General features: G+C 43.7%; 1 protein-coding gene across 5 annotated transcripts in view; it reads right to left on the bottom strand.

Moving 5' to 3' along the window:
* Positions 1–707: 707 nt before the first annotated feature.
* The window catches only part of creb1b (cAMP responsive element binding protein 1b), an 82539-nt gene continuing 56817 nt past the window's right edge, over positions 708–26429 (bottom strand). For all 5 annotated transcript variants that reach the window (XM_078228924.1, XM_078228923.1, XM_078228928.1 and 2 more), the window contains 5 exons: positions 19935–20035; positions 10714–10853; positions 8125–8307; positions 4925–5081; positions 708–3554 (listed from right to left, as the gene is read on the bottom strand). In XM_078228924.1, coding sequence (XP_078085050.1) covers positions 3410–3554; positions 4925–5081; positions 8125–8307; positions 10714–10853; positions 19935–20035 — 726 coding nt within the window. In that variant the 3' untranslated portion in view covers positions 708–3409. The remainder of the gene's footprint in view (positions 3555–4924; positions 5082–8124; positions 8308–10713; positions 10854–19934; positions 20036–26429) is intronic.

Raw genomic sequence — 26429 nt, 5'->3', positions numbered from 1 at the left:
TGTTGAATTGAGGCCATCTGCCCTCTCAGGTGGACGTTAAACTTCCTATGGCACTATTTTGAAGATCGGTCGGGTAAGCGTTCTCCAAGGCGGCCTTCACGACACACTACGGCGCAGAGTCGCTGAGCAGAAACTGATAGCCAAGTTCCGCACACACGAGGACGGCCTCAACTGGGATATTGGGTTCATGTCACACTATCTGTAATCCCCACAGCTTGCCTGGACTTGGAGTGTCACTGGCTATCCTGTCTGGAGACAATACACATCTCTTTAACCTGTCTTAATGCTCTCTCCACTCACATTGTTTGGACCTTTAAGACTTGATTAGCTGTAAGTATTTGCATTCCAACCATTATTCTGTAAATTGAGTTTGTGTCTTTATATGCCCTGTTTGGGAACAGAATTCCCACTCACCTGACGAAGGAGCAGCGCTCCGAAAGCTTGTGGCTTTTGCTACCAAATAAACCTGTTGTTGTTAAAACTTCTTACTATTTTGAAGAGCAGAGCAGTATTTCCTAGTGTAGCGGCCAAATATATTTCTCAAGGTTAATGCCATACAAAGATCAGAACCATGCAGCAATCTCAAACCACCTCGAAGACCTCTTACCTTTAGTACATGCAGTAGTCTTCCCGATCATACTGCCACTTGTACTTTGGTGCTCAATTCAATACCCGTTCAGCATCTATGCACAATAATAGCACAACCATAAACCTAAATATTTAATAAGCAATAATAATTCCTCTGATCTACAGGTTTAAACAGTTCATGTCATTCCGATTTTACTTTGTGCAGTTGCAGAACTAAATTTGTTTTTTGCAAGTAGCAAGGCACCTATGAAGGTGAAGAATAATAGGATATTGATCTGTCCCACATGGGCAGGGCAACTGATTTAAGGAAGAATACTGCATATATTGATAACACCTGGAACTAGAGATAAAGGAACTCTAGAGTCTCTCCAATCCAAGTTGTAGAGGAATGAGCAAGGATCTAGGTGATCTGAACCTGGGCTGACCTCACCAGGCCGTCAGCGGCCCAGAGAATAGATGTAACTGAGATCACAGATGAACTTGGCAGGGTGCACTGACTCACTGAGAATACCAGCAAAAATTCTGCTACATCACACTTAACTGGCCATTTGCTAATGTGCCACATAGAAATCATTTCTGGACATGGGAAGGAGTGTATAAGCCATTCAAGCCCTCCAGTTTGGACAGGGCTGCCATCGTGGAAGGCCCAAGTCCTGATGTTTTTCAAGAAAGGTCATGGAGAGCAATTGTTGTTCCTTGGCTCACTTACCTCTGAATCTCAAAGTCATGGGTTCAGGTGCTACTCCATAGCACATATTTCTAGGCTGTCATTGCAGGATCATACTGAAGGAGTAATTTGCATGTTGGAAGTGCTCTCTTTCAGTACGTGGCATTTCAGGTGGCTGTAAAAGGTCCCATAGCACCACTGCACAAAGAACAGGGGATTTCTCCCCAGTGTCCTGAATTTCACACCCCCAACAAATGTCAATAAAACAGATTAACTGTTGATTATCACATTGCTCTTTGTGGGATTTTGGTAGCCAATTTGTGTACAACACATCTCTTACCATAGTGACGGCAATTTTTTAAAAAGTACTTCATTGGCTGCAAAGCAGTTTGTGATGTCCTGAAGTCACGATAGGTAATGTATAAATGCAAGTTCTTTCTTTTACTCTTTGTCCTCCTGGCTTTCTGTTCAATTTTGCTTCAACAGACGAGCTTTCTACACTCAAGTTGCTCGATGTCTCGGGCTGTAAATAGCTGACAATGCAACAACCTACCTAGAAACTGACTGCTCAGTGCTAAATTTGTTATTTTTTCAAGGCTGCTTCTTAACTGATGCCAGAACTGCTTAACTGGGGCGATTCAAACACCACAACTCAGTGATCACTTAGGAATGGGCATTATTCTCCCTCCAGGCATTGAACTTTTGTTTGTTATCGGTACGCAGAGATCATCTGTGCGACATCCTGTATGGCACATCTTGTTACCATCTTTATACGACATTGTTTTTGGAAAAAAAATATTAGATGGTTCTTTTGCTCTTTTAAAATTTGCACTGGGCTAGTTTTATTTTGCAGGGTGGGGGAATAAGGTGCTGAACCTCAGATTGACGGAACAGCAGTGCTCTCTCTCACTATTGAGAGCGGCAAAGGGGTTGTATCACAAACCCATAGCCTTTTCTAGTTCTATTTCTTCCTTGCAGAGTCACACTTCTTTTAGAAATATATATACAGTATAAAAATGTAAAGTGTTATTAATACAGTGCAAAGGCATCAAACAAAAGGTGACCAGTTTCACAACAATTATTCTCCCCCTCCCCCCCCGCCGCCAACCCAAAAAAACAGCGCTTTACACCCACTTTGCCGTGGGTGCCAGTTTACAGCATTAATTGGTTTTATGGTTCGCTCCCTCACGTACTTTTTTGTAGAATGATAAATACAAAACTTAACATTCCTTCCAGCCTCACCACCTATCGGGCAGGGGTGCAGTCAGCTCAGCTTGACTGACGGAACTGTCTGGCTGGATCGCAACATCGTTTTGAGAGGAAAAAATATATATATATATGGTATATAACGCAAACCAACACAACTTTTAAAAATTCAAGCTCAGACTAAAAAGTGATTAATTGAAAGGCCAGTAAGCGAAGCAATCAAGGCGCTCAAATCCACGGATGAAAGGGATCTTCTGCCCCAACATGGGCTGATCCCTCCGACACGCTTACCAACATTGCGGGGTGTGGTTTTGCATTGTTGCTGGGTCGCAATCTGACGTATCCTACAAATGGCTTGGCGAGAAGATGATAGCATAGGCATCCATGTTACCCCATGAGTGTGTGCGCCTTTAAATGACGTGGGCCTGAAGGTCCCACAAAGGCAAGGCCATGATTGCAGATGCAACTCCTACTTCACCTGGTGAGATGATTGCGACAACACTGCGCTCCAGAGCAACAAGGAGAAGGAAAAGAATAATAGGGGTGGGGGTGGTGGTAGTGGTGGGGGAAAAAGACAAAACCCTGAACTAAAATGTTCGCTTGTGATTTTTCCTGGTCACATTAGACAAGAATTTTTTTTTGTACCGATAAGTTAGTTCATATATAAAAATGTTCATGTGAAAAAAAAAACAATTGCCCAAACCAGGTTCCAGGCTATCTTGAGTTTGGAACGAGAAAGATTTGACCAGGTTAGATCCCGCAATCCGATGCATGATCCTCCTGGTGCATGGGCGTGCAGCTGCCGGAACTGCATCCATGCAGTTTTTTTTTGACTTTTTTTTCCCATGTAGGAGAGAAATCATTAGAAAGGTAGCAGAGACGCCCAGCTCATGCCAATAGTCTTTTGGGGCAAGTCTGTTAATCATTTGCAGGAATGACGGTGGCGTGCTAGTCGGATTTATGGCAATACAGGTCTTTGAGTGCCTTGAGCTCTTCAATGAGGGTCTTGTTTTGATTTTCCAGAACAGCCACCCGGTTCTCCAAGCATTTCACGTACTCTTTCTTCTTACGACGACACTCTCGTGCTGCTTCCCTGAAATGGGAAAATGGAAGAAATGGAAGGAACATTAGTTATTTATTTATTGGTGTCACAAGTAGGCTTACACTAACACAGCAATGTAGTTATGGTGAAAATCCCCTAGTCCGGCGCCTGTTCGGGTACACTGAGGGAGAATTTAGCCAATCCACCTAACCAGCACATCTTTCGGACTGTGGGAGGAAACCGGAGCACCCGGAGGAAACCCCACGCAGACATGGGGAGAACGTGCAGACTCCATACAGAGTCACCCAAACGGGAATCAAATCCGGGTCCCTGGTGCTTTGAGGTAGCAGTGTTAACCACTGTGCCGCCCTGCATGCAGCAATCATCATTCCCTACACCAATGCTTTTTCTGCTCAAATGTTCCTTTTCTTCCACATTCCAAACTTAAATCTAGGAATTCAAGCAAACATACTCCTCCAACTCTACTGGCCTCAAGACCTCTACCCTCCTCCAATCCTGGCTTCTTGCTTCACCTCACCATCAGCAGCCATGTCTTCAGTGTCCAGGCCATAAGCTCTGTAACACACCTCCACCTACCCCTCAAACTTCTTTCTCTTGCTTTCTCTCTCTCCTCCTTTAAGTAGCTCCTTAAAATCTTACTAATTACTCTTGAAAATCCGAAGACACCACATCCATTGGTTCCCCTTACCAGTCACATTCTCAAAAAAGGGGCATTAAAATACATGTTAAAATGGCAAACTTAGAAATGTTGTTGCGATTCCCATTCTTAGAGACAACCACGGTGAGATTTTTAAATTAAAAATCAAATCGATCGGGATGATTGGGAAGAACTATTTTCTCTGAGGTATCATCAATTTAAAACTAAGTTGGTGGGAAGAGACACAAGGGTAATGTTTTAAAAAGCACACATAATTTTAGGGAATTCTTAGCCACAGGGAGGAATTGAGTCAGAGATCATTAAACCTTCTAATGAGCAGCAGGTAGAATAGGAGGGAGTTTTGGACTGCATTAGCCAGGTACTAGCACAGACAGGGTCAGCCGAATGTTGTGAACTTTTACCACGGCGGACATTACAATCAAGCCTAACCTTGTTCTCATCGGATGTTCACACCCTGCAGTTATCAGTATGGCTGATAGTTTACTCATGAGGATTGGGAGGACTAGTTGATCTGTCGTGGCTCGATCGCAGGATTAGGACCACTTGTAGCAACGACTGCCTCAGCTGAGGTAGTTTAGCGAACACAGATGCAGAATTGGAATCTGGGACTTTCACCAGGTGACATCTTTACCCAACAACTCCGTCAGAAGAGCCTGCCATGAATTTCCTCCAACTCACTTGGATGATCTTTCCAGGGGGACATAGACATCAGTTTCTGGGACCGGAAGGAAAGGACAACTACCTGTTTTTCATGAGGCGGATTTCTCGCTTGCGAGTAGTTTCTTCAGCGTTCTGGGGCTGGTTCTGCAGAACTGGCGACGATGCCATCACCATTCCCTGGCCGGCAGTGGAGTTAGGGGTGGTACGGATCTGATAGGTCTGGACATCTCCACCAGCACCTAAGCAAAAAAAAAAAAGTACATCAGGCTCAGAGAGACATGCAAATAAATGTTAACTGTCAATCTTGTAGTGCAGAATTAGCCAGCACATCCCTGATCACTTTAGTTGCTGAATGATGTGGGTAATTGCTTACCCACATCAGGATTCTGCAGATAGTAACTTCTAATTCATAAAACATAATTCAACAAGGATTTTTAAATCCCAATTTTCTCAAGTTTAAGCAATCAGAAAATAGCAATGCTGTATACAAGCAGTTTAATACAGCTTTTTTTAATGACACTTACAAATGCTATGCACTGAATGTGGGTTCCATGCAGAGTTTTCCGTTTTTAACACTGAGAAAATGCTCGTTCAACATGTAAAATCTTACAGATCAGCTGCAAACATGTATTGCAGAGTGAAGGGATGAGAGATTTTCACTTTTATTTCCTCAGGTGGTGACAGCTGGATTCTAGTTAACTTCAATTCCCAGACTTGCTCGAGTGGTGTAAATAGTGTGTCAATGCTTAAGGCAGGAGTTATCTTGTTCTGAGCCCCAGGATCTCCAATTACCCAATATTAGGCTACCTCATGTATGGCACCCCAGTATTAATCCAATTAAACACCACTGTTTTCATGTCAAGGCCTCATTAATCCACTTTTATGGTGCCAATCATACAGGCTGGATAAATTCCTGTCTTAATTCTCACCATCTTTTGTTGTGCTGAGATAACTATTATTTATTAGTGACACAAGTAGGCTAACACTGCAATGAAGTTACTGTGAAAATCCCCTAGTCGCCACACTCCGGCAGCTGTTCGGGTACACTGAGGGAGAATTTAGCATGGCCAATGCATCTAACCAGCACGTCTTTTGGACTGTGGGAAGAAACCGGAGCACCTGGAGGAAACCCACACAGACACGGGGAGAATGTGCAGACTCCGCACAGATAGTGACCCAAGCCGGGAATCGAACCTGGGTCCCCGATGCTCCAAGGCAGCAGTGCTAACCACTGTGCCACCTCAGCTAATCTCAGCCATGCCCTGAATGTTCCTGGACTAGTGGGTTTAAAAAAAAGATATCAGCAGCCTTGCTGGAGACAGCAAGTTACCACAATTCCCCACCCACTCCAAACTATGATCCATCAAATCCAATTCCCACTTTTTCAATCCTACCCCCTTCTCAATCAACTGATCTTCGAACAATCCCTCAAACCACCTCACACTATTAATGATTCACTTTACTGAGGCACCATTTCGCAACAACGTCACACCAACCCTCCCTCAAAAAGCTTAATCTCAATCCATCGACCTATCGCCTCATCTTTAATCTCCCTTTCCTCTCCAAGGTCCTTGAACATCAATAACTACACACCCATCTGTCCCAGAATAACCTTCGGCCAGCTTTTGAGGAAAATAAAAATCACGAAAGCTCAAGGGTCGTTGCAACAAAGTCTTCATGGGACATGGTTGCTTCCATTTTGGATTTAGCAGATCCATTCTAAGAGGGATTCAAATGAGGAGTTGGAAATATCAACAGACTGGGATCGCCGATGACTGAATACAATACTTTCTATTGCCACCAGCTGGCTCTGCCATGCGTTATCCATGCACCAACACCATTTAATGGCACAATCTCATACTGCATTAACCTGCTATTTTAAATTGTTTTTAAATGATCTCAATTGTCAATGAAGAAAATTACATTTTCAACATTCACCTCGTCGGTAACAGAAAAGGTAGTAGCCCGCTGCAAAGCTCTTTACGTCGCAGGGATTTCTATACAGACAGTGGTTAGCACTGCTGCCTCGTAGCGCCAGGGAACTTAGTTCAATTCTGGTCTTGTCACTGTCTGTATGAAGTTTGCATGTTCTCCCAGCGTATGCATGGGTTTCCTTCAGGTGCTCCAGTTTCCTCCCACAGTCCAAAGATGTGTGGGTTAGGTTGATTGGCCATGTTAAATTGCCCTACAGGGGGATTACCAGGGTAAATACGTGGGGTTATGGGGATAGGGCCTTGGTGGACTTGTCAGTAGTGCAGGCTTGATGGGCCGAATGCCCTCTTCTGTACTGTAGGGATTCTATGATTTCATGATCTTGAACTGCTACACATAGCAGAAAGGGAGAAAAATAATACTGAGGGAAGCCCTTTTCTCTGCTCCCAAGAATGCCTGCCCCTAAAGCTCCAAACTGACAGCACTTAGAAATCCTAATGAGGATATACTCGTAATCCCTCTTCTCCAATCCCCAGGATCTCTCTCACTCCTGGCCCGCCTATTTCTTCTGTTAGACTGAAACATTTGAGCATCAGCCACTCTGTCCTCAGCAGCAGCTATTAGAGTGCCAAGGAACTATTGACATTACAACATCCGATTCAAAAAAAAATACACAAACAATTGCATAAACCAGCTGCTTTGCCTGGAACGTCCTGTCTGAAAGGGCCACTAAAGTGGATTCAACAGTAATTTTGAAATTGAATACAAGGAGAAAACAGCTGCAGAGAAATGGGAAAATAGCAAGGAATGAAACCAATTGCATAGCTGGTGTAGACACAATGGGCTGAATGGCCTCCTTCCTTGCTGAGTGATTCTATGAATCCATGTTGCACTCTCCTCCTGTCTTTGTCAAAATGGCTCAAAATACAAAACAGGAAGTGTCGCAGAGATAAAAATCAGCGGTCACACAACAAAATAAACATTTGATTCAACTCTGGTGAAACTCGTGTGTTGATTAGGTTGTGCCACAGACAGGACATAAACACAAGACTTGCAATATCTTGCACATTGAGTTCCTGCTGTCACCTAAGCACCTATATACCACAGCGCACACATACTGGCATTATTAAACACTGTGCAGCTTTTCTTGGCATTCATTCGTACAACGAATTGATTGATTCAGCAAAACAGTGCAGGGCACAAGTGACCTTATAATCTGACTCTTTGGACTTGTTAGCTTCGTGGCAAAATTAGTCTGCCACAGCCAAGGCTGCCACCGTGTATGAGAATTGTTAACTTTGAAAGTTTACCACTTTTGCTGGTTGAAAAGTTTCTAACAAACAGTCTCACCTTGTACGACCACTTGACTGCCCGGTACAAAGATCTGCTGTCCATCGGGACTCTGGGCATACTGCACAATGGCTGCCCCACCCTGGGCCGTCGCCGCGTTACTCATCGTTAGCGTCTGAAGCCCCTGCACCCCATCTGTGCCATTGTTGGCTAGCTGGATTGCGCCTCCCTGTGTGATAGCAACTGGCAACAATAAAGAATTGGGTTAATGGAAACTTTCTGCATTTAAGTCCCTGTTTTGATCACAGTGATGCCTCTTTATTGTACTGGTGACTGTTAAAAGTAGCTCTTATTTGGGCTGAGTTGGGAGAAAAGTTTTCTTTTGAGCAACTACACTTTCAGTCTGCAACAAGAAAAGATTGTATTTATATTGTGTATTTACCACTTTAAAATTCCCCAAAATGCTTCACAGGAATGTTATCAGACAAAATATGACACTGAACCACAGAGGACTTAAGGCAGGTGACCAAAAGCTTGATCAAAGAGGGTGGTTTCAAGGAGCATCTTAAAGGAGGAGAAAGAAGTTAGGAAACAGAGATTTGGAAGGGAAATTTCAGATCTTAGGATCAAGGCAGCTTTAAGGCATGTCCACCAGGAGTAAAACAGGAGAAAAATGGGGGATGCACAATAAGCCCGAGTTTGAATATCATTTTGTGATAACATTCTGGACTATCAGTACGAAAATTGACCAGCACTTGTTAGTCGTTTCAATTGCAAGTTATACATAGCTTTGCACCTTGAATTTAAAAGTAGATAGGTTTCATTTAGTTTTGAAGGGTTGCATCGGTCAGGGAGGACTACAGATAAATAGCTCAAGGTGAGACCTTATCACAATCTCTCAATCATCTCCTGTCCCCGGTCCTGCAAATTGATAACACCCATGAAGTATTAGGAGCACTGGACTGCTCCATTCTCAGCAGGACCGGACACAGCATGCGAATTTCCTTCATTGTATCTGAACTCAACATGGGAAATCAGAGTTGGCTGAAGTAGTTTGGTTTGACAGGACACTAATAAATCCAGTAACTAATTTGGGAGACATTTCTGTACACAAAGAGTGGTTATAATATAGAACTTATCATACATTGAGCAGTTAAGACAAATAGACTGGGTGCATTTAAGGGGCAAGCTAGATCGGTTAGCTCCATTGGTTGGATGGCTGGTTCATGTTGCAAAGCAACGCCAACAGGGCGGGTTCAATTAAAGTCCAAAGATGTGCAGGTTAGGTGAATTGGCCATGCTAAATTGCCCCTTAGTGTCCCAAGATGCGCAGGTTAGGGGGATTAGCAGGATAATGCATGGGGTTATGGGGCAGGTATGGGGGTGAGCCTGGGTAAGATGCTCTTTTGGAGAGTCAGTGCATACTCAATGGGCTGAAAGGCCTCTGTCTGTACTGTAGGGATTCTATAATTCTGCTGAGGTTATTCACGAAGGCCTATCTTCTCAACCTTGCCCTTCACCTGAGGTGTGGCAATCCTCAGGTTGAATCACCACCTGTCAGCGCTCCCCCACAAAAACGTGAGCCCAAGTCACCTGGGGCTGTAGCGACTAACTTGTTTTTCGTTGGAGGAGAAAGGATATTCAGGCAGGGTTTGACGAAGTAGAGTGGGAAGGAGCTCATTTGGAGCATAAACACTATAACAGGCAGGAAAATGGCGTGCTCTTATGCTTTAATCTTAATACAGGCAGCTCCCAGGTTACGAACGAGTTCCGTTTTTAAGTATGTCTGTAACTCGAATTTGTATGCAAGTCGGAACAGTTATAATAATAAATGGAAATGACAAAACTGGGATTATTTTTTAATAATAATTTTTATATTTATATATGTGTGTGTAGGTATAAAAAACATCGGTACGTAAGTACGGGCATTCGTAAGTCGGGCGTTCGTAACCCGGGGACTGCCTGCATACATAAAACGTGAAGGAAACAAAGAACAATACAGCACAGGAACAGGCCCTTCGGCCCTCCAAGCCTGCATCGATCACATGTTCCTAACTAGACCATCCGTTTGTATCCCTCTATTCCCGGTTTGTTCATGTGGTTATCTAGATAAGTCTTAAAATGATCAGAGCGTGTCTGCCTCAACCACCTTGCTTGGTAGTGCATTCCAGGCCCCCACCACCCTCTGTGTGAAATACATCCCCCGCATATCTGTATTGAACCTTGCCCCACTTACCTTGAACTTGTGACCCCTTGTGTTTGTCATTTCTGACCTGGGAAAAAGCTTCCAACTGTTCACTCTATCTATGCCCTTTATAATTTTATAAACTTCTATCAGGTCGCCCCTCAACCTCCGTCTTTCCAGGGAGAACAACCCTAGTTTACTCAATCTCACAAAGACAAACTTGCATTTATATGTTACCTTTCACAACCTCAGGATGTCCCAAAACACTTCATATTTAATGAAATACACTTAAAGTGTAGTCACGGTTGTCATGTAGGAAACAGCATCTCAAACAATGCTGCCCAGCAATTTTCACACTTTTCCCCTTATAACTGGCTCGTATAAAGTTCCCAGTCCTGATAATAGGTTAATTTCTGTGCAATGGTAGTATTTCTTTCAGGTTAGGATATGAAACGTGTACATACTGTACTGTCCGCTGCTGGTCTGATAAATGGGGGTTGGCATTGTCATTGTAGTAACTGTCGAGACAGACTCTTCTTCTGATTTCTCCTCATCGATTCTTGGCACACCAGGGGTGTCAGAAGAGAGTTCGTTCAGAATTTTCCTTAAAAGGGAAAGCAACAAGGCAATCTGATTAGGACAATGCAGGAAAATATCTCAATAAATAGACTTAAGCTACAAATGGAGTAAATATCTCCTGAACTGACCAAACATTAAACCATGTATAATCTCCGATAGAAAACATTCAGAGCAAAACCAAAGTTGCTGTTTTCCAGAAATATTGGTGACGGTAAGCATGCTCTAAAGCCGTGTCTTTTCTAGCTGAGCAGCACCAGATCTCAGTTCATTCATCCCCCCTATACCTGCTGATCTACAGTGGCTCCCAGTCCTGTAGAATCTCAAGTTTAGAAGTTTCATCCTAGTTTTCAAATCTCTCCACGATCTCACCACTCCCTATCTTCGTAACCTTGCCCAATACAACACCACAGAGATAAGAACACAAAAAATAGGAACAGGAGGTGACAAAACAGCTCGTTCTGCCTGCTCTGCCATTCAACACAATCATGGCTGATGTTGGGGCTTCAGTCTCACTTTCTCACTTGTTCTCAAATTCCTTGAGATTGCCTACTCCAGCCTTAAATGTATCCAACAGTGGAGCATCCATATTCCAAATGCTGGAAAATAGGATTTGAATAGATAGGTGTTTGATGGCTGGCGCAGACACCGTAGGCCAAAGGGCATTCTGTTGTACTGTAAAACTCCATGACTATAATCCTTGAGGGTAGAGAATTTGAGATTTACAACCCTCAGTGAAGAAATGTTTTCTCATCTCAGTCCTAAATGCTGTGTCCCTTATCCTGAAGCTGTGCCCTCTCGATCTAGATTCTCCAACCCCAGAGGAAACACTCTCCCAGCGTCTACCCTGTCAAGCCCCATCAGAATCTTGTATTTTTCAATGAGACCACTTCTCATTCTTCTAAACTGCAGAGAATATGTGGCCAATGTACTCAACCACTCATCCTTGGACAACCCACCCCATCCCAGGGACCAATTTAGCTTACCTCTACTGTACTGCCTTCAATGCAAGTATATCTGTCCTTAAGTATGAAGGCCAAAACTGCACACGGTATTCCTGACATGGTCTCACTAAAACCCTGTACAATTGTGTAGCTTTTCATCTTTTTTCCTGTGCTCCAATCTCTTTGTGATAAAGGCCGAGGTGCCATTTGCCTTCATGATTGCTTGCTGTACCCGCATACTGACTTTTTGCTTTCCTTGTACAAGAATACCCAAGTCTCTTTGAACATCAACTTATCAAGTTTCACACTTCTACAAAAATATTCTGGCTGGAATTTTCCCATCCAGTCTGCCATGGGAATTGGAACGGGGGAGGGGGGGAACCATGCAAAAGTCCATTGACAGGCGGGATTTTCCAGTCTTGGAGCGAGTGCGGCTGGAAAATCCTGCTCCGTGTTTCTATTCTTACAACCAAAGTGAATAACTTCACCCTTTCCCACATTATACTCTATCTGCCATCTTGTTGCCACCTAACCTGATTATATCCCTATAGGGCGGTATGGTGGCACAGTGGTTAGCACTGCTACCTCACAGCATCAGGGACCTGGGTTCGATTCCCGGCTTGGGTCACTGTCTGTGTGAAGTCTACACGTCCTCCCCGTGCTCCGGTTTCCTCCCACAGTCCAAAAGACATGCTGGTTTGGTGCACTGGCCACGCTAAATTCCCCCTTAGTGTACCCGAAGAGGCGCTGAAGTGTGACGACTAGGGGATTTTCACAGTAACTTCAATACAGTGTTAATGTAAGCCTACTTGTGACAATAGTAAATAAACTAATAAATAAATAATAATAAACTTTTGTGATCTATGTGCCTTCAATGCTGGCATTTGCCACTCATCTCATCCCTGATTTTCATCCTCCCACCATTGGGGACTGCATCGTCCACTGCAATTCCCTCCCTGAACTTCAACTCCTTCCTTTAAGATGCTCCGCAATCAAGCCTGTGGTCATACAAACAGAAAATGCTTTTGGTCACCTGTCCCAATATCTCCATTTATGGCTCTGTGTTAAGTTTTCCTAGATAACACTCTTACGAAGTGCTTTAGGGTGTTAATGCTGAGTGTTTCTGTGCACCTCTTAGTGGTTTGTTGCAAAGGAGGTCAGAAAGATACTTCAGAGGTGGTTACCTGCTTAATCTCTCCAACAAGGAATGGTGCTCGAGAGGGGGATGTTTTTGTGTTGAATTGAATATTTAGACTACATCTGACCAAAACAGTAGGTAAGTATACCATTGAAGAAACGCAATTTCTTAACTCTAATCTTTTATACCAACATTATTTTGACCGTTTTTATTTTATAAGTGTCGTCTGCAGCCACATTCCTCCATCAAATATCTGCAAACACTAACTGATTGTTCATCTCATTCAGAAGAATGCGGTGGGGGGGGGGGTGGGATCTCAAAGAATAGTGCAGCACAGGAACAGGCCCTTCGGCCCATCAAGTCTGTGCCGACACAAATGTCTCTCTAATTTAATATTTTCTTGTCTCTACGTGGTCTATATTCCTCTATTCCCTGCCTATTCATCTATCTATCCAGATGCCCCTTGAACGTTGTTATGGAATCTGTTTCCAACACCTCCTCCGGCAGTGCGCTCCAGGCATTCACCACCCTGTGTTAAAAACCTGCCCCTTACGTCTCTTTTAAACTTTCCCCCTCTCATTTTCAACTCATGCCTCGAGTAATTGACTCTTCAATTGGCTCTATCCAAGCCTGTCATAACCTTGTAAATCTCTATCAGGTCCCCCCTCATCCTCCGATGCTGCAATGAAAATAATCCAAGTTTGCTCAACCTTTCTTCATAGTCCATATCCTCCAAATCAGGCAACATCCTAGTAAATCTCTTCTACACCCTTTCCAATGCATCAACATCCTTCCAGTAGTGTGATTTGATTTGATTTATTATTGTCACATGTATTAGTATACAGTGAAAAGTATTGTTTCTTACACGCTATACAGACAAAGCATACCGTTCAGAGAAGGAGAGAGTGCAGAATTACTGGTTACAGTCATAGCTAGGGTATAGAGAAAGATCAACTTAGTGCGAGGTAAGTCCATTGAAAAGTCTGGTGGCAGCAGGGAAGAAGCTGTTCTCAAGTCGGTTGGTACGTGACCTCAGACTTTTGTATCTTTTTCCCGACGGAAGGTGGTGGAAGAGAGAATGTTTGGGGTGCGTGGAGTCCTTAATTATGCTGGCTGCTTTGCCAAGGCAGCGGGAAGTGTAGATTGAGTCAATGGATGGGAGACTGGTTTGCGTGATAAATTGGGCTACATGCACGACCTTTTGTAGTTTCTTGCGGTCTTGAGCAGAGCAGCAGCCATACCAAGCTGTGATACAACCAGAAAGAATGCTTTCTATGGTGCATCTGGAAGAGTTGGAGAGAGTCGTAGCTGACATGCCAAATTTCCTTAGTCTTCTGAGAAAGTAGAGGCATTGGTGGTAACCAAAGTTATACACAGTATTCCAAATGCGGCCTAACCAAAGTCTTATACAGCTGCAACATGATTTTCCTACTCCTATACTCAACACCCCGACCGATGAAGTCCAACATGCCATATGCCTTCTTGACCACCTTGTCCAACTGAGTTGCCACTTCAGGGAACTGTGGATCTGCACACCTAGATCCCTCTGTATGCTAATATTTCAACAGGCGCTACCATTTACTGTATATTTTCCTTCTGCCGCATCACCTCATATTTGTCCAGGTTAAATTCCATCTGCCATCTTTCAGCCCAGGTCTCCAGCTGATTTATATCCTGCTGTATCCTCTGACAATCCTCCTCACCATCCATTACTCCCCTAATTTTTGTATCATCTGCAAATTTACTGATCAGACTACCTACATTTTCTTCCAAATCATTTATATATATTACAGAGGCCGCTGCACTGATCATTGTGGAACACCGCCTGTCTCAGAAACTTATAAAATTCTAACAAGACTAGGCAGGGTAGTTGCAGGAAGGATGTTCTCTATGGTGGGGGTGTCCAGAACCAGGAGTCATAGTCTAAGGGTAAACCTTTTAGGACTGTGATGAGGAGAAATCTCTTCATCCAGAAAGTGGCAAGTTAGTAGAATTCGCTACCACAGAAAGCAGTTGAGGCCAAAACAAGTAGTTAGATATAGTTCTTGGGGCAAAGGGGGAAATCAAATGATATGGGGGAAATGGAGGGATCTGGCTCGAAGGGCCGAATGGCCTCCTCCTATTTTCTATGCATCTGGTTTGCTGTTGGTGGGATTTTGCTGCGTGACAGTGGGCCACTAACAAGTGATTCCACTCCTTAGTTTTGGAGTGCATCAATTGCCCTGAGGATGTGGCAAAGCTTTATAAAAATGCAACTTCACTGTGCTTTACTATTCATGATTAATGATTTAGCTTACTAAGTGGCATTTCATATTGCTGCAGTGCACTGAAGCCACATAAAATGATTTGCAGCTTTCCAACAACCATTAGATGACTAACAATAACACATACTGAGACCTTTTGCGACTGTGAGAACAGTAGATTATGTCACATACAGACAAAGCTCTTCTCCAAAAGTCCTGGTTAGTAATTAATTAAAATCCCATTTCCAGATTTAACTTTTGAACTGGGCTTTATTTAGAGGGACATAAAGTACAACAGCAAGGAGGTTATGTTGAATTTGTATAAAACACTAGTTTAGCCTCAGCTGGAGTATTGCGTCAGCTCTGGGGTGCCACACTTTAGGAAGGATGCAAAGGCATTAGCAAGGGTGCAGCAAACAATTCACAACAATGGTTCCTGGTTCCGGGGATGAGAAATTTCGGTTATGAAGCAACATTGGAGAAATTAGGACCGTTTTCCTTAGATAAAGAAGGTTGAGAGTAGATTTCTGAGCAGTATTCAAGATTGAGGTGTCTGGACACGGTGTAGAGCAAGAAACTATTTCCACTCGTGAAAGAATCCAGGAGTGGGCAAAGAAAAGCCTCTTTATGCAGTGGGTGGTTGGGGGTTGGAACTCACTGCCTGGGAGTGTGGTGTAGGCAAGTCAAATTGAAGCTTTCAAAAGGGAATTAGATTGTGATCTCAATGTGCAGGGTTATGGGGAGAAGGCTGGGGATTCATATTAGGCGAGTTGTGCAATTCTGCGATTCTCTTGACTTTGCAAGAACTGAATACATTTAATGAGCTGAGGGGTGGGGCAGGTTTAACACAAGTAATAATAAATTTAAAAGGACTAAGGGGAAAGGGAGGAAAAGTTTCCCAATTGGCTCTTTCAATATCCTGTCTTCTGTTACATGATCCAGATCGACAACCCTACAAGAATACAACATTTCTCTGATTCGGGCCTCTTTGGCATCTGTTTCTTCTGTCTCATCACTGGTGTCACAACACCAGGTTAAAGTCCAACAGGTATATTTGGTAGCAAAAGCCACTAGCTTTCGGAGCGCTGCTCCTTCATGGTCCTTAAGGAGCAGCGCTCCGAAAGCTCGTGGCTTTTGCTACCAAGTAAACCTGTTGGACTTTAACCTGGTGTTGTGAGACTTCTTACTGTGTTTACCCCAGTCCAACGCCGGCATCTCCACATCATCACTGGTGGCCATGCCTTCAGCCTCCAAGGCCTCCCTAAACCTGTCTGCTCTCTCTCTCTCCTCTTTAATCATAGAATCCCTACAGTGCAGAAGGCAGCCATTCGGCCCATCGAATCTGCACCGACCACAATCCCACTCAAGCCCTATTCCCATGACCCCACACATTTACCCTGCCAATCCCCCTGACACTAGGGTCAATTTAGCATGGTCAACCAACCTAACCTGCACATCTTTGGACTGTGGGAGGAAACCAGAGCACCTGGAAGAAAACTGTGCAGACATGGGGAGAATGTGCAAACTCCACAGACAGTGGCCCAGGGTCGGAATTGAACCCAGGTCCCTAATGCTGTAAGGCAACAGTGATAACCACTGTGCCACCCCTTAATACATTCCTTAAGCCCACCTCTTGGATCAAACTGTGCAATTGTTTCCTTACGTAGCTCAAATTCTGTAGTGTCAGATTTTGCCTGATTATGCTTACGTGAAGTGCCCTGGGATATTTTAATACATTTAAGGTGCTATATAAATGCTATAAGTAAGAAGTTTAACAACACCAGGTTAAAGTCCAACAGGTTTATTTGGTAGCAAAAGCCACACAAGCTTTCGAGGCTCTGAGCCCCTTCTTCAGGTGAGTGGGAATTCTGTTCACAAACAGAACTTATAAGACACAGACTCAATTTACATGAATAATGGTTGGAATGCGAATACTTACAACTAATCCAGTCTTTAAGAAACAAAACAATGGGAGTGGAGAGAGCATCAAGACAGGCTAAAAAGATGTGTATTGTCTCCAGACAAGACAGCCAGTGAAACTCTGCAGGTCCACGCAACTGTGGGAGTTACAAATAGTGTGACATAAATTCTGATTCTAGGATCGCATGATAAAGACTCAGAAGGAAAAAAGCAGAAATATTTATGTGAAATAGTGTGACATAAACCCAATATCCCGGTTGAGGCCGTCCTTGTGTGTGCGGAACCTGGCTATCAGTTTCTGCTCCGCGACTCTGCGCTCGGCCAACGTTGTCTACCTGATACGCTGCAAGAAAGGATGTCCCGAGGCATGGTACATTGGGGAAACTATGCAGACGCTGCGACAACGGATGAATGAACACCGCTCGACAATCACCAGGCAAGACTGTTCTCTTCCTGTTGGGGAGCACTTCAGCGGTCACGGGCATTCGGCCTCTGATATTCGGGTAAGCGTTCTCCAAGGCGGCCTTCGCGACACACGACAGCGCAGAGTCGCGGAGCAGAAACTGATAGCCAGGTTCCGCACACACAAGGACGGCCTCAACCGGGATATTGGGTTTATGTCACACTATTTCACATAAATATTTCTGCTTTTTTCCTTCTGAGTCTTTATCATGCGATCCTAGAATCAGAATTTATGTCACACTATTTGTAACTCCCACAGTTGCGTGGACCTGCAGAGTTTCACTGGCTGTCTTGTCTGGAGACAATACACATCTTTTTAGCCTGTCTTGATGCTCTCTCCACTCCCATTGTTTTGTTTCTTAAAGACTGGATTAGTTGTAAGTATTCGCATTCCAACCATTATTCATGTAAATTGAGTCTGTGTCTTATAAGTTCTGTTTGTGAACAGAATTCCCACTCACCTGAAGAAGGGGCTCAGAGCCTCGAAAGCTTGTGTGGCTTTTGCTACCAAATAAACCTGTTGGACTTTAACCTGGTGTTGTTAAACTTCTTACTGTGTTTACCCCAGTCCAACGCCGGCATCTCCACATCATATAAATGCTAGGCAGTGATACGTGAAGCTGATACCAATCTTAATTTCTTTGAGCCTGTTTTCAGTATTGATGTGATATGGAGATCCTCAAGTGGACACCTTCTCCATTCCAGTGACAAGGAAGGCCAAAAGCCATACTGGAATCAGACAACTTTGTAAACCATGGACTGAAGAGACAACTCCTTTTCCCTTACAATCGTTTGGTATAAAACAGCGCTGAGCTATTGTGTAATTCACTCTAGTCTCGTCAGTTGGGGAAGTTCTTCTGCATTTGAACATTTAAACAGTCCATTAAAAAAAAATCAGAGCAAATTCAGGAATATAATAAAAGGGGTGAGCTAGAACAAAAGGTATGTCCTTGAGATTCTCAGTCCTCATTAACCTTCAGGCAAGAATGCATTGGGGACAGTGAACTTGGAAAGCCCCTGATTTTTATTTCCAACCAATATAGCTCATGTGGGGGAATAGTTAGCTCAGTTGGCTTGCATGTGTTTAAGAGTAATGGCAACAGTACAAGTTTGACTCCAGCTCTGGCTGAGGCAGACTTGTACCTGCCTCCACACCCTGCCACCAAGTGCGGATGGGCAATGGCAAACCACCACTGACAAAAACTACCAAGGAAACAGCTCAGAGTGAAACATCAAGAGGCACTGAACTAAGGACCTGACTTCAGGCAAAATATATGACATAACTTGAACGTGTAAATATATTTTACTGCTGAATGCTGTTTTAATTTGACACCAATTTCAAATATCTGTTGCAGCTACTGTTCCATGGCCATCAGCCTCCCTCCAATATCTGCATAAAGCAACGATGTTACACTGTTGAATCCAGACACAGAGCTGATTTGTTGGAGGAAAGTACAAGAGAGGAAATCACAACCTAACTCATCTCATTACCCAATGCCCTTACATAAACAGAGGGTGCTGGATTTCAAATCAGGGAACTATGTACTTCAGTAGCACAGGAGCCCCATGGGACCATTTGCCCACCATCAACTGCTACCTTAGCCTTGATCAAGTTGGGAATGGAACCCAGAATCTTCCCTTGTCTATATGGCTGTGTATGAGGCATTGTCTTTATCTAGTCAGTCAACAATTCGTGCAACCTATCCATTATAGTATCAGAGAATGTTGACAGTGCAGAAAGAAGCCATTCGGCCCATCAAGCCTGCAACAAGAATCCCACTCATTCCAGTAACCCCATATATTTATCCCACCAATCTCCCCGACACCAAGGGGCAAATTAGCCTGGCCAATCAACCTAACCTGCAGGTCTTTGGAGTGTGGGAGGAAACCAGAGCACCCGGGGGAATCCCACGCAGACACGGGGAGAATATGCAAACTTCACACATATGGCTACCCAAGGCCTGGAGTATGTTGATATTTTTCAAAATGGGAAGCAGTAAAATGAATGTGCTCATTTTATTATCCAATTGGGTTTAAACCAGCTTTTTGTTATTCATTCAGTGTGAGGTCACTGGCAAGCATTTACTGCCCACCCTTAATTGTGGTGAGAACACGATCATGAGCTGCCTTCTGGATCCACAGCAGCTACTGTGGTCTAGGTGCAGCCACAATGCTGTCAGTTAGGGATCTGCAGGAGTTTGGCTCAGCAACAATGAAGAACCATGGATATAGATCCAAGTAAGGGTGGTATGTGACCCACAGATGGTTTCCAAGTGCCTGCTACCCATGATTTTTTAAGAAGGAACATGTTGCAGAGATGGATAACATTTTGGGTTAAAACTCCTCAAAGTCAGAAGTCCAATCTGAAATCAAGTCGGTAATAAAAACAAGTGATCACTTACCTATACGAAGGCCGCCTCGATAGAATTTCTCTACGTTTCTGTGAGTCAGTCATGCTATCCACAGATTCCTGGGAGTCCTCACTTTCTGGTATAGTAGAAATCTGAAATAAAGAGAAGTTTCAGTGCCCTGCTAACCTTGTTGTTTCCAATTTAACCACAAGTAAATACTTCCATTAATAATAGATTATACATTTTATGGCTAGTGAAATACTTTTGATGTATAGTGATGTATAGTATAATGTGGGAAACAGTGCCAATTTGCTCTCAAGCATGATGTTTTAAACAGCAATGTAATAATAACCAGATAATCTGTTTCTTTTGTGGATGTTGGGTTAAGGATAAATATTGGTCATTACACTGGGGAGAACACACCTGCCCTTGGGATCTTTGAGTTCCATACTCTGGGTGCTCTGGTTTCCTCCCACACTCCAGAGATGTGCGGGTTAGGTGGATTGGCCATGCTAAATTGTCCCCGAGTACCAGGGGATTAGCAGGGTAAAATAGGTGGAGTTACGGGAATAGAACCCGGGTGGAATTGTTACTGTTGATGCTGGTGCAGGCTTGATGGGCCGAATGGCCTCTTTCTGCACTGTAGGAATTCTATCCTCATAGGTGGACAGAGCCTCGGTTTAACATTTGCAACAGTGCAGCACTTCCCTCAGTAGAGCACGGGTGTGTCAGGTCAGATCGTGGCCAAGTCTTTGCAGTGGAATTTGAACACGCCTGGCCAACAGGAGAAATGTCTAAACACAGTTAAGGACTTCCGAACAAGCAGGGAAAATATTCCACACACCTCCTAGAATCTGTCTGAAGATTCCAAGAGAACATGCTGTTTACAGACAGCCTTGGATAATCATTTTTGCATGGAATCTCTAGTGTGGCAGCTGTGACACGATCTACTTAAAGCATCTATTCTCTGGTTGCCTCCAAGCAGCAGTTTTATAGCAGAAGACTTGCAGTATAATCTATTTTGGGATTTGGAAAAAATTTAGCGAATTTAGTGCACGTTACAACACTAAAATATCTACCAAGATTGTATGATAACTCAATCTCTGACTATATCAATATGTTAACTATTAGACTTCATTATACACTCGGAGCCCTCCCTCCTACCAACTTCTCTCGTACTTGTTGCCGAACTTAAAACATTTAGCACTGCCGCATGTGCTCGCTAAATTGGCTCCCAGTCCGCCACACCTCAATTCTAATTTTTAAAACATCCATTTCCTCAACTCTTCCCATGTAACCTCCTCCGGCCTTACAACCCTCTGCAATCTCTGTGCTTCTCCAATTCCTGGTTGCACAGTCCTGATTTTCATCCCCCCTATGTTTTCGTAGAATCCCCACAGCTCAGGAGGAGGCCATTCAGCCCATTGAGTCTGCACCGACCACAATCCCACCCAGGCCCTATCCCTGTAACCCTATGCATTTACCCTAGCCAGTCCCCCCGACACTAAGGGGCAATTTAGCATGGCCAAACCAAATAACCTGCACATCTTTGGACTGTGGGAGGAAACCGGAGCACCCGGAGGAAACCCACGCAGACATAGGGAGAACGTGCAAACTCCACAGACAGTGACCCAAGCCGGGAATCAAACCTGGGTCCCTGGCGCTGTGAGGCAGCAGTGCTAACCACCGTGCCGCCATTTTGTGACCCGTAAATTCAGTTGCCTCGGCCCTAAATCTTTCCACCGCTCCCTCTCCCCCTCCTTTAAGAGGCTTCTCAAAACCTACTTCTCTGACCAAGCTTTTGGTCATCTGTCCTCAAGTAACTGGTGTGACTCGGTATCAAATTCTGTTTGATAACAGTCCTGTGCAGGACTCCATTAATCAAAGTCGGTGTTGTTCATCACTGGTCTGAACACGGTATTTATGATATCTAAGGAATTTAAAGCAATAACATCGATAACTACTGAAAGTGGCCCACCTAAACATACTTTGGACCCTCACTGAAAAACATCAAGCTGTCGCAATATACCATTCAGCACACGATCTAAACTGCAGGTTGTATGTGAGGCACATTGGGCCTGATTTTACCATTTTGAGTCTAAGTGCCGAATCTGGGCGTCAAATAGATCCGCGCCCGGAATCCTCTTCGCAGCGCGCCCATACGCTTTTTGCCCGCTCCAGTCCGATCCGCTGTGGGCGATTCACTTGAGGTGAATAATGACAGTCGTGGTGTTTGAAGTATGCGGCCACTCCGGAGAGGAGGGATTCATTCCTCCAGTGGGGAGAGGAGGGATCGGCCGCAAAGTGGCAGCGGAACCCCCTGCCCCCCCCACCCCTCCCCCCAGAGGAGGAGCTGGGTCAGACAGCCGTATGCCGTCTCTGACCCCGCTCTTCAGAGGCTGCAGCGGCAACTTCGGATTTTTATTCGGTAGATCGATTAGAGCACGGATCCGCATCAGACCAGAAGACGGTAAAGTGGGACTTGGCAGCAGAGTTGGGCGCGCGATTCGATTTAAATGCATGCAAATGCATTTAAATCGTCGGGCCGCCTGGCCCGCGCCAGAATCGGGTGTCGGTAAAGCCGCGATCTGCTCGGAATCGGGTGCAGATCGCGGTATAGGCCCGACGCCCAACTTTACCGCGATTTTGTGCCTGAAAATTGGCGTGACGTTTTGGTAAAATCGGGCCCATTGTGTTCCGACAGTATATTCAGCAGGCGTTTTGAAGAAATTTTATATTAGGAAAATTTGCCAACAGTATAGAATTCAAAAGCCAGAGACTGTATTCCCGTAGACGAATGTAGAGCAAAAACGGTCATCCTTTTCACAGTTCCGGATGATGCCTAGTCTCAGCTGCTGGGCAGTTAAACAACAGGAAAGAAATGAGCTCTCTTCGATCCTTTCAAGGATCTATTGGCCCCCACATCTCTGAAATTAATTAGATATTTCCCTTCTTCATCCAACAACATTATAGATGGTAAGGAAAACTTTAAAGTTACTTCAATGTAAGCTCTCCAGTGTCTCACCCAGCTGTTGGGAGAGGGACGCAGTCAGTCCCTGGATATCACAGTAATAATCGAAGTCCAATACCCTGGACGTAATTTGTTCTCCATACATGACCACATCCCACTAATTTATCAGAGGCAATATGCCAGAACAATATAAAACACTAGTTAGGCCACAGCTTGAGTACTGTTTACAGTTCTGGACACAGGAAGGATGTGATCAGGAGAGGATGCACGAGAGATTTGCGAGGTCCTTGCCAGGAATTAATAATTTTAGCTATAAGGAAAGATTGGATAAGGCTAGGCTTGTTTTCATTAGAACTGGCAAGGCTGAAGGAAGATTTTTTGAATGAATATAAATTTATGGGGCCCTGACAGAGTGGATAGGAAAGAATGACTTCCCTTAGCAGAAAAGTCAATAACCTGGAAGCATCGACTTAAAGTAGAAACAGAAAATGCTGGATAAACTCAGCAGACCTGGCAGTATCCGTGGAAAGAAACAGAGTTAATGTTGGAGAGAGTTGAAGATAAGTATTTTTCAGTGGACAGCATGGTAGCACACTGGTTAGCACTGCTGCTTCACAGCTCCAGGGACCAGGGTTCGATTCCTGGCTTGGGTCACTGTCTGTGTGGAGTTTGCACATTCTCCTCGTGTCTGCGTGGGTTTCCTCCGGGTGCTCCGGTTTCCTCCCACAGTCCAAAGATGTGTGGGTTAGGTTGATTGGCCATGCTAAAAAATTGCCCTTAGTGTCCTGGGATGCGTAGGTTAGAGGGATTAGTGGGTAAATATGTCGGGATATAGGGGTAGAGCCTGGGTGGGATTGCGGTCGGTGCAGACTCGATGGGCCGAATGGCCTCGTTCTGTGCTGTAGGGTTTCTAAGATTCATGCACACTTTATAAAATATAAAAAATCCAGTAGTTGGGGAGTGGAACTCACTGCCTGAAGCGGGGTTACGGCAGGAACCCTCATCGAATCTGAAAAGTACTTATTAGGTATTTGAAGTGCTGTAAACTGCAAGGCTATGGACTTAGCTGGAAAGTGGGATTAGCTTGGATAGCTCTTTCTCAGCTGGCACAGATACGATGGGCTGAATGGCCACCTCTTGCTGTGAATTTCTATAATTTAAAATCTGTAGTATGGATGAAGCATTTCTGCTAAACTCCATTGGATCCTTATTTCCCACCCCACCCCCAATCCTGCAGGCTCTAATCAGCGTCTGCTGATAAATTATAAATTCTGACTAACCAGCTTTTAACTGGGTTTATAATGCTCATAGTAACAAGGAAGTGAAACAGGATGAGAGAGTTAAATAAATTAAATCAAGATATGGGAAGGCTTAAAAAGGAACATTGTAAAACCTGGGAAATTAAACTTAAATGTTGTGCCACAAATTATTGTTCAAATTAAATTTGATTAAATAATCTATCTGGCTTCCATCCCACTATCAGTAATAACCTTCAGCCACCACACCATGACACTCAGGAAATTCCCTGTCCTCAAGCCCTGTACTATGCCTCTATTTTCCTGCTCACGTTCTACAACTCTGTTGGATGTTCTGCACCCTTTTTCCAAAAAAAATCTTTTACTATATTAAAGACATGATGCAATACTTCTAAATGAGCAGAGAAACATCATAATGCAAGTGTCAAAAGCAACTGCTTGGATCACATTTTGCAGGTCCAATTAAATACTACCCTTCAATTTCTGGAACCTGAAACAGAATTCAGTCTGAACTAATCGGATGAAAATCTAATTTTATTGCAATGAAAGCTTTACTCCACAAGGAGAGCTTTAATTAATGTGGAAATGCCTGATGTAGAGTGTGAAAAGATGATGAAACGTTTAACTTAACACCTGAAATTGCGTTTTCTGGTATTAATCTGTGGGCATGCTTAACATGCTGACTTCAACCAAAATCTTAAAAAATATGAACTCATTTAAAAATAGATCACAAATCTTCACATGCAAATAGTGCAAAGGCAATTTTAAGACAAATTTATTTTGTTAAATTAAGGCAGACAAAGCACACAAAGGAATGTATGCTGAATTGGAACCAAGGGAAGTGAGTCACCTACTGTTCAACCAACTGTGTTGATAATTTCAGAGCTTTACCAGTTCTGTTTTGTTTGTGCCAATAATTAATTCCAAACACTTGTGTAATCCAAGCTTACTGTGCTAGCCATCTCCTCCTCCTCCACCCACACTTACTCATCAACCTGTCATACTGCACACTGGGGCGACTGAAATGATAAACATCTGGTCCACGGAGTACTTCCAAATGGACCATGGCATGAGTTCATCCCAGGAATAGTTGGGGAAAATGTTACACATGCATTTAAGGGGAAGCTGGATGAACACGAGGGGGAAAGGATTATAAGACTATGTTGTTAGTATTAAATAAAATAGGGTGGGAGAAGGCTCATATGGAGTATAAACGCCTGCATGGCTCAGCGTGTTTCCATGTAATATATTTGTATCTGAGCTGCGCTCACTCTCCAGTGAAACTGCCTTAAGAAATAATCCTAGAAGCATTAGGCAAACTAAAATTACCATAAAAATGATACGGACATATGAATTAGGAGTAGACCCTCGAGCCTGCTCTGCCATTCAATAAGATCATGGCTGATCTGATTGTAACTTCAACTCCACATTGTTGCCCATACCTGATAACCTCTCACCCCCTTGTTAAATCTAACTCTGCCTTAAAGATATACCATCAATATCCTTCAGTCGCCTCTTACTCTTCTGAATTCTGGTGGATACAAACCAGACCTCTAAAACTTTTCCTTGTAAGATAACCCTAGTATTAGTCCAGTAAACTTTCCCCGAACTGCTCTAATGCATTTACATATTTTCTTAAATAAGGAGACCAATACTGTACACAATACTCCAGATGTGGTCTCACCAATGTCCTGTACTAATGAAGCAAAACCTCCCAATCAATTCTCCTCACAATAAATAACATTCTATTAGCTTCCTGAATTACTTGCTGCACCTGCATCCTAACCTTCATTCACGGTGACTCCAGATTCCTCTGCACCTCAGAGCTCTGCAATCTCTCACCATTTAGCTATCAAGCTTCGTTATTATTCTTCCTGCCAAAATTCCCAAATCCACATTTGCCCCCATTGAACTCCACTTGCCAGATTTTTGCCCACTCACTTAATCTATGTTCTTTTGAAGCTTTCTTACGTCCTCTTCACAATTTACTTTCCTACCTAACTTTGCATCGCCAGGAAATTTAGCAACCATATTTTCGGTCCTTTCATCCAAAACATTTATATAAATTGTATAAAATTGAAGCCCCAACACTGATCCCTGTGGTACACCACACATAACATCCTTCAGCACAATTGGTCTCAGATTTGGGTTCAGTTGTAGGTGAAATTAGAAAACCCAAATTGAAGGAGGAGGTAAGAGTGCAGGTTATAGAGTCATAGAGGTTTACAGCATGGAAACAGGCCCTTCGGCCCAACTTGTCCATGCCGCCCTTTTTTTTTAAAGCCCTGAAGCTAATCCCAATTGCCCGCATTTGGCCCA

The sequence above is a fragment of the Mustelus asterias genome, chromosome 14, assembly GCF_964213995.1.
Source record: "Mustelus asterias chromosome 14, sMusAst1.hap1.1, whole genome shotgun sequence".
In the NCBI taxonomy this organism is placed as follows: Eukaryota; Metazoa; Chordata; class Chondrichthyes; order Carcharhiniformes; family Triakidae; genus Mustelus; species Mustelus asterias.
Note: the sequence above shows the minus strand (reverse complement) of the source record. Positions and strands in the feature narration are given on the sequence as shown.